The 14,683-nt window shown below is 40.5% G+C and overlaps 3 protein-coding genes across 3 annotated transcripts; all 3 read right to left on the bottom strand.

Moving 5' to 3' along the window:
* Positions 1-547: 547 nt before the first annotated feature.
* LOC128725890 (thioredoxin-related transmembrane protein 2 homolog) lies at positions 548-1,715 on the bottom strand. The gene has a single exon (XM_053819664.1). The coding sequence runs from the start codon at positions 1,713-1,715 to the stop codon at positions 891-893; it is 825 nt and encodes a 274-aa protein (XP_053675639.1). The 3' UTR covers positions 548-890.
* A 657-nt stretch (positions 1,716-2,372) lies between these two features.
* LOC128724059 (uncharacterized) lies at positions 2,373-2,922 on the bottom strand. Its single transcript, XM_053817824.1, has 3 exons — positions 2,868-2,922; positions 2,763-2,799; positions 2,373-2,703 (listed from the first exon to the last, which is right to left on the bottom strand). Exons 1-3 carry the CDS (start codon positions 2,920-2,922, stop codon positions 2,373-2,375), a joined length of 423 nt encoding a protein of 140 aa, XP_053673799.1.
* A 269-nt stretch (positions 2,923-3,191) lies between these two features.
* LOC128725936 (peptidyl-prolyl cis-trans isomerase-like 3) lies at positions 3,192-3,857 on the bottom strand. Its single transcript, XM_053819710.1, has 3 exons — positions 3,809-3,857; positions 3,388-3,743; positions 3,192-3,318 (listed from the first exon to the last, which is right to left on the bottom strand). Exons 1-3 carry the CDS (start codon positions 3,809-3,811, stop codon positions 3,192-3,194), a joined length of 486 nt encoding a protein of 161 aa, XP_053675685.1. The 5' UTR covers positions 3,812-3,857.
* Between the last annotated feature and the right edge of the window lie 10,826 nt (positions 3,858-14,683).

Genomic DNA, 14,683 nt, shown 5'->3' with positions numbered 1-14,683 from the left:
ATGTACGGAAATACAAAATTCAGACCAATGCAAATTACGTTGTCAAAATATTTTAATCTGATCTAAAACTATTTGAATTTTCGGAAAATTATACATTACAATACAATAGTAAATTATTTTTATTGTAATTTTGATAGATGTAGATATTGGAATGATATTATGTCCACCATGCCCTGTTTTTCCTGATGTGTTATTCCATGCTTGAACATTATAATTATCACTTATTTCATTTTAAAATTGTTTCGTAATACATAAGTAAGCAAATTGGTAATAAAATGAACGTTACCCTAAAGCAGCTGTACATTTTCCACAGAAGAATCTCATATTAGTTACAACTGTTATCAATCAGCGATGCGGGTCCTCTAAATATAGGACAAATTGTCATTTGCTTATCTATGTTATAGCGATGGATTTGAACGCTTACACCTGCATAGATTATTCGTAATAATGCAGATAGAAATTAAAACCTACGTATATATTAGACATGTTTTGCATTCGTTAAAACTATGAACACATTCAGAAACAAATTTTTCATATTACTAAATTTTCGGTTTTATTTGACTACTCGCATTTTACTAACAATCTTGCTAACGATTGCTACACTTAAACAATAAAAACATGTGCAATTAAATGTGCGCTCGACATCAAATTATAAATAGAAACATGAGAGTAACTAAAGCTATAAGAAAATTTTAATTTACGGTTTCTGACAAACGTTTAATCTAATCGACGGATAAATGGCGGCGGCACTACTCCATAATGGTCAACCTCAATCAAAAGTAGACTTGATAAGGTGATAAGATATTGTTTTCAGAGCTCTAACGTTGCTCATCCTTAGAAAATGCTACTAAATGTCACTGCGGTATAAATGTAATAGCAAGCTTAGCGTTTTAATCCTTCTTCTTTTCCGCGATCGATTTGATTGCCTTGATGGGATTATCTTTGCATTCCTTGTATAGGTTGTTTAAATCGAATGCAGCTTTTACGTTATCGGCAGAAAAGAAAAACTTCACCAGTTTACCCTTGCTGTCCGCATATGGGCGACGGGCAACTTCTTTTCCTTGGCGGAATAAAATAACAGTAGGCAGCTGCCGGCTGAAGGAACTATCCGAGATATGATATTTTTGACCTAGCTTAGGAAATCGCCCCACATCGAGTTTGCCGAATTTAAGATTGTTTAAGGAATATTCATTCGATAGCTCCGAAAAGATTGGGGCGAAATTGACGCACGCAGGATTCCACACAGTGTAGAAAGTTACCAACCACGTAATCCGTTTATCCTTTTCCAACTCTTCATCTAATCCATTCTCAGTGCGGAAATATAACACATTTTCAGGGCCGGTGTACGTTGGTTCTGGCAAGAGTAGGGCAACTAGGATGAAAAATACGAAGTAGATCATCCCCAGGCGTATATCGTTGTAGAACCATAGACCCAAGTTTGCTATCTTGGTGTACATGAAGCTGGAAGTGAGATAGTTGATCATCGTCACGCTGCCCGTTTTTCTCGTCCGGATCATAACCACAATTAGCAGGAAGAATAGAATTTCCGTTTCGCGCCCATCGAGTTCGCACTGATCTTCTTGTTGAAATAAGTATGTCCATAAATAGTTGCATATGAACGGTGCTCTCTTCGCAACGATGTACGAAATGCTCATGAGAATATTAACCCAATAGTAGGGTTTTAGGAGTAACACGAGATCTTGCTTAAACGACATTTTACACTCAATCCACCATCAACTGAGGCGCCTGTTCGCGTTAACTTTGACTGAGGCTGTTACTAAATGTATGCTAATTAATGTTTCCGTTCCGTAACCTTCTATTTTTCTTACTTGCTATTTATTTATTAAGCTGTCAGACAAGAAAAAGATAGAACAATTTGCCGAAAGTGATCTAATAGTGACTGTCAAAAAAATTGACAGTAATTCAACGGCAACATTTCAAATTAAAATTGATATTAACAATATACACCTCATTTATCTAACTATATAATTAATTACATGTTATTTTTTTAAACTTAAACTATAATGAAAACTACAGATAAAACTTAAATGAAAACTGTGTTCCAAATAGCAAATTAAATAGTATTTCATCAGCTCTAAACATGCGATTTATCGAATGGCATATCAAAGCATAAATTGTTGATGTTGTTTTATGAACCATTTATGAGGCGTAATACTAATTAACATTTTCTATATAGACCTTTCACAACACGATTTCAATTTCACAAATTCAACTTCAATTCAACTGTTCAAGGACTCATGTTCTTTCGCTTCATAGTATCAAACAATATTTTACAAAGTTAAACGCTATTCCTATTTAATCAAATTATCTATAATTAAAATCCAATGTATAGCAAAATTTTCGGTATCTTGCTATGAAAATTTGTTTCCGAGCAGTTCCATAGCAACAGAATCCTTTAATTCAAGCTCTACCAAAGCTTTTGCTTCTTGAACGATGTGTGTATTCCGCTCCATCAAGAATAGTTTACGCTCGACGTATGCCAGTATAGCTTTATCGAATGATTCTGTTTCCAAAATGAAACTATCAACGGTGGGTCCGTCTGCAAGGTATTGTTGTTGTTTTTCGCTCAACACAGACTGTTCGATTTTACAAGAAGCCTTTTGTGAGTGTCGTAACTTTTGACATTTTTCTCGAAGCAGATCAGTCCATTGTTTTATTTCCAGTCTCAGTTGCTTTTCGTACCTTCAATAGAAGCAATATTTGATTCGAATATAAATCATAAACAAAATGCCACAACTTACTTAGCATGATCCTTTGATGTTGATCCTGAGTCAGAAGCTATCAAAAAAAAATTCAAAACCTCATGTAAAACAATATTTATTATAGTTAAGTTACGAATCAATTACCCTGATTGATGGAAAATAGTGAAGAACGACGGCGAATAGATGAAATATGATCCATGATTTTGAAAGATCTTGTGTTTAATCAAATAATGTATGGAAAATAGTTTAAACAATTGAAATGATGCTGAAACCTCGCACGAACGTTGAATGTTTTGATATTTTGACAGATCTAAAGGAATCTAAACTGGTACTTCTGACATGTTTATACTAGTAGACAAATTGAAAAGAAACTAGGTCGTTATTTTATTTAATGTATTTACATTACATTTTTGAGGTTTTTTGAATATTCAAAACCACCAAATGGATTTTATTAAAACCATATAGATTTCAACCAGCTAGGGGATTTGCATGTATTGTGACACTGTTGATTTTTTTCTCGACCAATGGACGGTAAGTTTTCGGATTCACAGTAAGTTTTTCCAGCTCATCCAACGCTTCAAAACCATCAATAACTCTGAAATTACAACCAAAAGAAGGTATAGTATTATTATAACGATATTCACGTTATCACGTGAAAACATACTTTCCAAAAAGCGTGTACTTCAAATCCAATGCGGGTTGTGCAGCGTATGTGAAGAAAAACTGGCTTCCATTTGTGTTTGGACCACTATTTGCCATCGATAGCATGCCTCGTTCGTTGTGCTTCAAATTTTCTTTGAACTCGTCCTCGTACTTTCGTTTCCAAATGGATTGACCCCCCTTACCTGTTCCAGTGGGATCACCAGTCTGTACGATGAAGCCCTTGATATTTCTATGGAACAGATTACCATTATAATAATCGCTTGCACATAGAGCTAAGAAATTTTCACATGTTTTTGGACATTCGTCACAAAAAAGCTCTATTTTGATGTCACCAACATCGGTATGGAACGTAACACTCTGAAATAGATATTTATAAGACATATTAATAATGCAGATATTCAATTTGTACACAATCAGCTTACCATGTTGCTAATAAATTTTTAAATTTCAATGGTAGTCAGAGCCTTTGCACAGAATACAATTCTTTATAGTGATCCTTTCCGACACACTTCAGAGAGGCATGGGATGCTATTACAATTAGCTAGCTATAAAACATTACTACCATCTGGTTTTACACATGTTATTTCTCCTGTAAGAGCAGCAAGAAGCATGAGCCTAAAATGGAGATAATGTATTCATTCTACCATACAATTTTTCTTAAAAAGATCAATTACCTTACTAAAGGATATTTAATAACAGTTTTTATATTAATTGTTGTTAACGCTTTTGCAGGAGAATCAAAAATTAAACAGCCTATTTACAGCACAGAGACGCAACTAAACAATCCATATATAAACAAACACTGTCATCGTGTCTGTCACATTAAGTATGCCTAATGGTTTCTACATTTGATTTCGAAGAATTTCGCAGCAATGAAATATTTCAGTAAAAAAAATTAAATGCTTCCTAATTTCTAAAATTTGTATTTTATGCATCTTTAAAGGTAATAGTTTTCTTTATTGACACTATTCTTTTCAATTTCAAACATATATAAGTAGTTTCAGTATTTCACTCGCATGATAACTTGCAAAAACACTTAGTAACATTATTAGCAAAACTTTTATTTAGTGAATCGTTATTTTCGATTCAGATTGGATCAATTTCACTAAAGATTTATCAGACCTAGTAAACCTAATCTTAATAAATAAAAGCAAAAAACTTTACATATCGCTATAATTTATGTCTGTTTTATAACCTATGTTTGTTCATTGGCACTTTTTGACTTACATTGTTTTAATTCAGCGTAATACGTTACTTTTGTCATACTTCTAAAAAACCCTAGTAATGACCAACAATGTTGATAAATTTCTGCTCAAGAATGTTGATAAATAAGAGAATGAAATTAATCTTTCATCACCTTAGGATGGTTTGAGCTATATCCATATGCATGGTATAATACGTAACTCCGCTCTGTGTTACTTAAACAATCAGAGTATTTTACTAGTATGATATAAATTTCATCCTACCATATATCCTAGTTTAGTGGAATATCTAATAAGCAACATTTAAAAATAAATGCGATCAAGGACTTCAGGTACAACCATTTCACAAGGAATGCAATGTCAGCTATGGGGTCTTAGCTTTAACTTTCATATAACGTATGGATTATTCGACCCAATCTATTGGACAATAACAACAAGAAGCCACTTCCATGGCTGTTTGTAATACAAACAACATTTGTCAGCACCATTTCCGCTACGTTGGTATCTCGAAATTTGTTTGATGGGCTTCTGAGCTATTTACAACTTATACACGAACCCACAGCACCTATAAGCAGGTTGCAAATGGAAAATGTCTCTCTTTACTGCTCCTGCTCGCCAAAGGATCAGAGACGAGTATCTACGAGCTCCATTATCTTATTACCCGTACTCATGCTGACACCGGCAGAAGCAACTTGTTCCCATCACCACCACCAGCCGTCGTTGCAGGCGTGACCGAGGGCAATTTAAAGTTTTCGATAGTTTCCAGGAAGCCTCCAGTATTCCGACAAATGTGCACCGTCTTCTTGGAACTGATGCGGGCTGATGTTAAACATTCCCGTCACGCTCCACACAAATCTCGCCGATATCGTCACCAGACAATCTCACGTGGGGTGGGGTTTGCACTGGCCAGCAAGCGTGTTTGGCTGACTTCACTCAGGAACTTTCACTTCCGTTTTCGCCCAGCAAACCCGCTTCGCCACCCGATCAGGTGCAGGATATTTTCCGCGCAAAGCATGACGGATGGGGCGGAATTAAAAAAAAAACGAACGAATATATACATACGAACATCCTCCCGGTGGTCTCCGTCGATACGGGGATAGTTTCTTGCAAGGACGAACGATTTTCGCACCGAGAGCGTGCCTCCCTGGGATCGCTGGGTGATTTATGCTTGATAAAATGTGCGCAAAGTAAAAATGGCCCGGAGAGTGCAAAAATCGTGCCGGTGCATGCCGTTGCATGACGACAGGTGAATAATGCACCCCGTGATCCATGCTGGTAGGTCACCTTCCTGTCCACCGTTTGTGCGCAGCGCATGATGGAGTGACGGAGATTAAGATGGACCATCTGCACTGGAGACGGTACAAATTTTTCAATCTTCCGACGAAACCCGCCAAACACCAGCCAGCCAGCCAGCCAGCCAGCCTGCTGAGTAACTTTGCCAGCTCGAGAAACATTTAATCTGGCGAGCGCTTGAATGGCGCACCCGCCAGGATGCACTCCTTTCGGGAGCACAGCTCGGAACAATAAAATATCGTATCCATTCATTTCACCTCGCCGTCCGATCTCCGCGAACTTCCCGGCGTTGGGTTGGCGTGTAGCGTGAAAGATGGAGCACCCTCGATATGCACCAATTTAAACGTTGTTTAAGCAGTGCATAGTTTTATCAGTTTCGGCTGCGTCTTTTCGGCTCTCTGGGGTGCTCGAACCGGCGGTGCTTTTCGTGTTGCGTTACTCACCGGTTTTTTGCTACCCTTTTTGCGCTTTCCCAAAAACAACCACCCACCAACCCATTCGTACGGTTGGCTGGCTGGCAAATTACAAACCACCGTGAACGGCAGCCACCGCAACCGTAGGGCAAACTTTTGAACTTTCCCCCATTGCAGCGTTGCTCAGCTCATTTATCAAACCGTTAGCCACCAAAGCAAACCCGGGCCGGAAGGAAACACACTAACAAATTGACCGCTTTCCACCGTAACACGTGCCCGCCTGCAACGAGACGACGAGGGCGTCGAATCGGATATTCAATATTGAACGTAATAATTTCCGGCATCGGTTCGTGCACTCGAAACCTGCTGAAGCCGGCCCAAAAAAACGCACCACGGTGTGCGAATGTTTTCGTGCAAATGTGTTTTCAATTTGCTGCCCCACCGAGAGCAATTAAACGACGGACAGATGATCGCGAATGCGCTCGATTGCACTTACAGCGCTTCATCACTGTCTAGTGCAGCGCACCGAATGCACTCGCCTGCCGGCCAAGTGCACCGAAATTCAATAACCGCACTCAGGGGGACCGGCTTTCGAATGCATTTTTTTGTTTTGTTTTCCGTTTGCTCTCAGACCCACAGACCCAAAAACGGACGATTCCGGTTCGACGATATTCCGACGGGTTTTCCCACAAATGGTGTGCATAAATTTCAATGAACTCTTTTCCCTCTTAAATGGCGAGCTGGAAGCGGCTCACCACAAGGTAAGAAAATAGAGAAAAAAAAACCAAACATCACAAATATCGCAAATAGCGACCAAAAAAGGATACACCTCGGCTCGACTGGAGTGTGGCTCGAATGCGCGGCCAAGGGAAGTGTCTCTTGAATGTAACGCGCGCCAGGAAGGAGCAATCGAGAGAGCAAGGTCACTGTGAAAGGATGTGCGCGAATCGAGCACGAACGAGCGGGAATTCCGCGTGGTGAGGTATTTTGTTGTGCGGTTTGCCTGTGGCTGGTGTCCATTTGCTGCCAGGAATCCATTCATTTATCGGCCGACCAGGTGGCGTGCTTTGTGGCACACAAAAGAGGCTCCCCACAATGGCGGCGGCTGAACGTGTGAACTTTTTTAAAAAGCACAAAACTGCACACTATCCTTTTTGGAGGGTGGTAGAAACTTTCAACTCACCCGGGTGCTATTTGAATTTCACTTGGCGCTAGGAAAATCGCCCTGCCTCGGTGCTGCCTCGGCCATCATTTAAGCTCACGTACGATATGGCGCTGTAACGGCAAATTGAACAAGTTTGAGTCGCTCGTCCGTATGCTTTTCGGTATTGTTTACCAAGCTAGACCGAAGCCCTTTTTGCCGGCGTTGTTGCAAGAATAACACCGTCCGAACGTACGGCATCGCACGTCGGCAGGGATTTTCCAGCATGCGCCCAAAAGTATGCAAATCAACGGTGCAAGTAACCCAGGAAATACAACATTTTAAAAATATACTGCCTTCGGTCTCGCCGATAAACGGGATGAAATATTGGTCGCGTGCGAAGCCTGCTCTGGTGTCTGGGCGTACAGAATGTGCGTTCTGCACACGGGTTGAGCCCGGTCGGGCTATGGTGGTGGATTAAATTGATGTAAATTGTGACGCAAGGTAAACTCGGTGGCTCCGGAACAATGCGCCCAACAGCGCTTCAGTGAGTGAATTCAATTTTTATGTACCCATGCATGCAAAGGATGCGAAGGATGAAACTAGCCCAAACCAGCACGAGCCCGTTAAAGAGCGAACGTGCTCGAAAGCCGCACAGTGCATGCATCAACGGATGGGGGGAGATTGGGAAAAAGGATCGGTTAATGGAAATGCACCCCACCAGTGCAAGTGGTTTCGCTTCCTTTCGTTACATTCGCGTGTTATCACGGTGAAAAGCCAGCTACAAAAGAGCAAATCCATTCAGCAAACGTCCCGCTTCAAGTGGTTGTTACCGCGATGGACGATGGCCTATATAAAATTGTATTTCATCACCTGATCGACATATTCTGTGACGTGCAATTTCCACTATACTGATCCCGTGCGTCACTGCGTGGCAAATACAAAAGTAAACGAGTTGATCCACTTGTTCGGTATGGAACAGCTAATCGAAATTAAAGCATTCCGTCTCCCGATAAATAATTGGTGAAAGCTGAAGGCGCAAATAAGCTTAAATCATTATCCACAGTAGAGCAGCCTATTTGCTGTAATTGTATGAAACAATGTTGAAATTTTTGATAGTATTTTTTACTCCCAAAACCCGTCTCTTTCATTCGATCCCCCAAAAGTGCTGAAGCTGCGAGTGTTAATGGGTTGCTGGGGGTCATGATAGCAAGGCCGGTAGCCCATTTTCCCATTACGCGAGCTCCACCATTGTGTTTTGTTTCGCAAAGTGATCCCCAACGGTCGTGCCAGGTGGCCATCTCCCATGGGAAGCGAGCGTGACACGTCCGCTTCGGACGTTGTCACAGTGAACAACTGTAATGCGCCTCGGGTGTCCTCGAATGACCGGTCCAGACGATACCCAGGGTGATACATCAACCCGGTTCGGGCTCCTAAATGGGCCGCTTTTGGTGACCCGATCGTGAAACAGGCGCTCTGGACCGATACATATTTCCCATTTCCCTCGGCGAAAGTAGCGATGTTCGGCAATGGCATGTAGCCACGGGTGGACAAAGTCAGCCAAACCTGTGAACAGGCTCATATTGTAGCGTGGAAAATTGTTCTCAAAGGATCAATCGCAAACCGATCGATCTGAGCCCGTCCGAAAGTTCAAGGGCTCGGAGTGGTTACCGCATACGTGGGCGTATTGTAAGCTGCTTCGTTGTGACTTTTGGAAGAGTTGGCCAGCAGTGCCAACATCATAAAAGCATTGGGCCCAGATGCAACAAGCAATCACAGCCAACAGCTTAACAACGTCCTTAATTACTCCACTTTCTATAAAACTATGCCTGTTTTAGATGTCCTTGATGGTAACGCGAGACTGGTAACGATTTTAGAAAAGAACGATAATTTATCGAAATCGTTCTTCACTTCAACCTGTCACCGTTTCCGGTTGTGTTATTTAATCGTCACGCTTATTCCTTTCCCTTCGGAATCCGCGTAAGCTTCCGGTGCCGGTGCTAATGTCGATGTTGCCATCCAAAACCACGCTACATCGTCCTCTCGGGACCACCGGATGGCGGCAGGTCGGCCGCAAAGTGCACGGTACCCGTTTATTGGGTGCACTTGAGCCCATAAAGCTTGACTTTCTGACATTCTGCTTTCAGCTCTCCCGATGCGGAAGAAGTGTATCAACATCGGCGACGACAGTAAAGCCATTATATCACACTACATCCGCTGTCGCTGGACGGGCCAGAGCAACAGACAACGGCGTATAAACGATCGCCAGCGCAATCTAGCCACACAAACAAGCAACCCTTGTGCACGGGTTGGTCGAGTGAGAAGTTTCTGGGAGGGAAAAAAAAGAACGCTACTAAGAAAGCACACGTTTAGTATTTTGTTGTCCGTTGAAGCGTCGACGTTGAGCGGCAGTCTGCTTACTTGGTCAATTGGCACGTTTCCACGGTTTTGTGAAGGTTTTTCGGGCTTACATTTTCTTCCTCCTTCAAACGGAATACGTATTGTTGGCTCAAAGTTTCGTTTTCAATTGCTGTTAAGGACGTTGCGAATGACCGCGATTCTAGCACGTGAAAGACGATTGCTATTTGTTTTCTTTGAGCGTGAACTAGACCCCTAATCAGCTGTGGTCATATATATTCTAAAGCTCTTGATAAAAACCTGTGTGACCTAATTATTAAAACAAAATCAATAGAATCACCACGTTAAGCCCACCCTATTAATATCGTTTCCCACTGAATGACGAACAGTCTTTTCGTAGACGCGCATCGGTGAGCTCGCATGATAATACTGTTGCTATTTATTTTATTCTTTCCACCAACCAACCGGCTCATCTGCCTGCATTCGATTGGAAATTGTGTGGCGAACATCGGCAACCACGTCACTTTAACCAATTAATTGTTAATAACGTTTATCGCCTGCGGTTCAATTATTTATCCTTCGTTGAAGTGAAAAACGCGGGTCAAAATTAAATAAACAGCGGTTGCACGACGCCATAAAAAAACGACACGCACATAAAACGGATAAAATTGTGCACTGATGCTTAATTTCTTTCACGCCAATTGCAACGCTTCGTGGTGGGTTCGGGAATTCGATAAAATAAAAATCCCATTTCGTTGATTGATTTTATATCGCTGCGGTACGCTCTTATTATGTAGCTTTATTTGATCACGAAATTTGGCCCCAATGCAAAAGTTTTGTTTTACGCAGCATCCGGAAGTTTCGGATGAAATTGTCACCATGCTGAAATAGTTTTAACTCACTCAGTCATGCGAAATGTTGCCAAGTGAGGCAATGGGAGGTCGAGAACGAGCAAATATCGCATATGACGTCCATTGTAATAGCGTTCACAGCGAGAAGGTGCAGCCAGGCGGAACAGGTACGCGAGGGTTTATTATGATTTGAGATGGCAAACACTGTGTGTGTGTGTTCACGTTCTTTTATTACAGTCAAATTTTGCCTGAGCGAAGGACAAAGAAATTTCCATGTCAAATAAGCGGGATTTCCATGTTCACATGTTGCATTCAGGAGCGCAATTTACAGTGCACTTTGAAAGCTTCAGCTAAGGCGAACATTTTTAACCAAAATGAAGCATTTATTTCGAACGTATCATGCATTTTGAGCTCGAGTAAGCACTAAACTTGCTTTGGAAGTCTTTATCCAACACAATCCCAACATAAATATAAAATGACTTGGATATTAGAGTGCAGTTATGAATATACATATATATGAATTTGCTGTGTCCAAAGTAATATTCTCTTTCCTAATGAAAACGATGAAGATAAGAAAAAATTAAGAATATCCACGTATATTGTACTGTATAATTTTATAACTTTCAATATGTTGTCTTCAATTTATGTTAGTCTGAATGATGAATTATTAATGTTAATACCGTTTTGACATAATAGTTGCTTAACACCAAGTCATGTACTTCTAACTATAAAAAGTTTTAAATTAGTTGTAGTAATATGTATAAACTATGCATTAAAGATTGATCACACGAACAATTATCTATGCTTGTGATAAAAAGATGATTTGATGATGAATAGTTTTAGATTATTTCTCTAATAGATTCATGGCATGATAAAGAAAAAAACTATTCACTTGTGTTTTGCCAATGCAACTAAAAATCTATATTCGAAAACACACTTAAAAAATAAACAAAAAGTTTAATAACATTCTCCATGATTAATTAACTACTACGAAAGAGTTACACTCTTGATAATGCCCCCGGCCAGAATTTATTCACTGGATAATGAATGCCGATGGAAGATTTTCCCCGCAAAACTGATGCTTACTATGTGAGTGATTTCCATGGATGGTGAGAATGCAGCTCAAATATCGTTCATTACAGTGATAATATTCACCAAAAATGAATGATTGTGACTTGCGAATGAATACAATGGATGTTGGATGAAGCTCGTAAATGAATATGAAAGCTTTCCCGTGAGTAAACCCATCAGAGTTCAACCAGGAGAAAGTGAACGGATGAAGCCATACCTGAATCCATAGTGAGAAAATGAATGTAATGAGTAAATTTTCTCATATCAAATGAATTTAATTCATGGAACGTGAACTCATGAGTAAAATGGAAAGCTCATCGAAATTTCCATGAGAATTTTCCCCTAATTTTCCATTTGGTGAAATGCTTGGAAAAGAGTGCAGTGAAAATTTGAGTTCTTCAATGAATGAAGTTTTGCGGTGGAAAGTAACGAATTTCATAGGAAATTACACAATGCTTGAGGTGAACATAAAAAACTGCGAATATTCTCTTCAACAAGGTTATCAAAATTGTCTAGCAAGAATTATTAGAAAAGAATTTTCATAGGCGAAACTCACAATAACATTGTTTCACTATAATCACTATCATAATGTTTTTGTAAACATGTTATTGTTCTATACACCAGAAGAGATGGTAACTAACTAGGATCGATAGCAGATTAGCCACAACAAAAACTAAAAACTACTTGATGAACACGATTTGAAATTTTAACAGATAAATAACTTTACAATTTGAAATGGTTGAAATAAATCGGTTTCTAATTTTGTGTCATCAAACCATTAATTATTATCAATTTCCAGATGTGTAGCTATTATGTTAAAAAATTGACTATTTATGTTACTAGTTATCACGTAAAGAAATATGGGATGCTGCTGCAACTGCGTATAGTTTCATTTTATCATTTCAATAAGCACAATTATGAATTTACATTTGTGTTAGTAATCACTGAAATTATTCAATTTGTTCACAAGTTATTTTCCCCATATTATGCTAGGTGTTGTTTCCAGAAGATATCCTGAGATGAAAAGCCTAAAGATAAATTCGTCCTCAATATTATTTCTGGCGACAAACGGTAAGGTGTGAATCCACAAACTCGAGCAGCAAGGGATGGGTGAAATGAGTGTCATAAGAACCTTCCTATCCAAAAAGAGACAGCTTGGTGTCAGTCAACGTTCACGTTCCACAAGGGTCGTATGAATCATTCGACTATGCTAAACAAATAAGCCCCCCGGCACGTAGTTCTGTCTCGGTCAAAAGTAACACCGTCGCATCCATTCGTCGAATGGCTTGTCGTTTGCTGTTTGGTGCTGCCGAGAGGCCAAAGTGTGATTATACGCACGGGTTAAAACCGCGCAGCGGACGGGCAGGCTCTGATAATTACTCTCCCATTAACTAACGCTGCCACTGTCGACCCTTGGCGAATCGCATAATATCGCATGCCGGCGCTTGGGCATTAGTATCAAAGCAGACGGTAGCACCGAGCCGCTGGGAAGCCGGTGAGAAGATATTGTGGCATAATTTGCTTTTATCTAAGCTGGAAACCCCTCGTTTGGGTGAATTATCAACCTCCAGGTGGCCGCAGCACGATTCAACCTTTTATCGCGCATAATGACGTGTGTGTTGAGGAATGTAAATTCGTTCCATGACCATAGCTTTTTGGTCTCAGCATTTCATCAAACATCATGGCCAATATCGTTGTGGTAGTGTTGATTTTCTCACTTTTTCGGTCACCGAGTAATGTACGATGTATTGACAAATTTAATGCTACAATCATAAGCTACAATGGAGGCGCCTGGTGGTTCATAAACCAAAAATATCGACATTAGTCTTGCCCGTTCTTTCAGAGCCAAATTCAATAATTTAACCCATTTTCTATTCACCACACTAATTCTGTATTGTGCATTAAATTATTCGATCGACCAGTGACCAGGTTTAAAGAGGTACGAAACTTAAAAAAATTAAATTATGCGCATTTCATTTATCATCCTCTGCAGGCTGAACTGTACGCGAGGCGTCAAATTATTCCTGTCTCATCCTAACTCCCATCAGTACACCAGCTGTTCGTAGGAATGATCCGACCTGCCACGTGATGTTGGCTGTGCTTTTCATAACCGCATTAAAAATCCACCCATCGGGCGGTTGTTATGCCCCGCAGATAGCAATCCAATAATCTGCACAGCGCAAATGAAACGATTGAATTCTATTGACTCATTATTATTCCATCAGAGAATTTCGCACGTACGTTCGTACGTCAGCTACATACAGCTGCACACGGCTGCTCCGGAACCGTAAAGCAAAGAGTAAGCCTATTTTCAAAATATAGCCAATTAGCGAATGCAGGTAGGAAATATATTACGATCGAGGCGAAATCTACACCAAGCTACCACTCTAAACCAATATTTAACGGTTCTAATCTGACATGCATATGCTTCCGGCAGGTACTCGATGATTACTGGCACGAAATAGACTACGCTACTCAATTAGGTACGGGAAATTCCCTCAAAGCTGACAATAATTGGTTATAGATTGAACAGTTTCAGCAAATATGTTGTTTCGTTGGAGGCGTGCTGTAGACAATGTGCTATGCTGCGCTTTCCAGATCGGACGTGTGATGCAAGGAGTTTTCCGAATCTTCGCTACCAAAGGCTCCCAAGCCGGCTGGCTCGATCAAGCGGGCTGGAAATTTCATTAATTATTAAATTATACAACATGATACACTACCGACTAGGCACACAAACATTATGCTCTTCGCGTGGCACCGGATGCACGAGGCGGAAGACGAAGCGCCGCAGTATGTGCAACTGCAACTAACTGTTGCAGCAAATTTTAACACACATTCGCCGTGTGCCAGAACGTGCTTCTGCCGTGCATAATAAAACTGACGGCAAATATGAGCCGTTTGGGGCATAGTCTCTACTTCCCGGCCCAACCCAGCGTACGCATTGGGAATTTAATGAAAAACCGTGAGC

Source organism: Anopheles nili, chromosome 3 (assembly GCF_943737925.1).
Source record: "Anopheles nili chromosome 3, idAnoNiliSN_F5_01, whole genome shotgun sequence".
NCBI lineage: Eukaryota > Metazoa > Arthropoda > Insecta > Diptera > Culicidae > Anopheles > Anopheles nili.
Note: the sequence above shows the minus strand (reverse complement) of the source record. Positions and strands in the feature narration are given on the sequence as shown.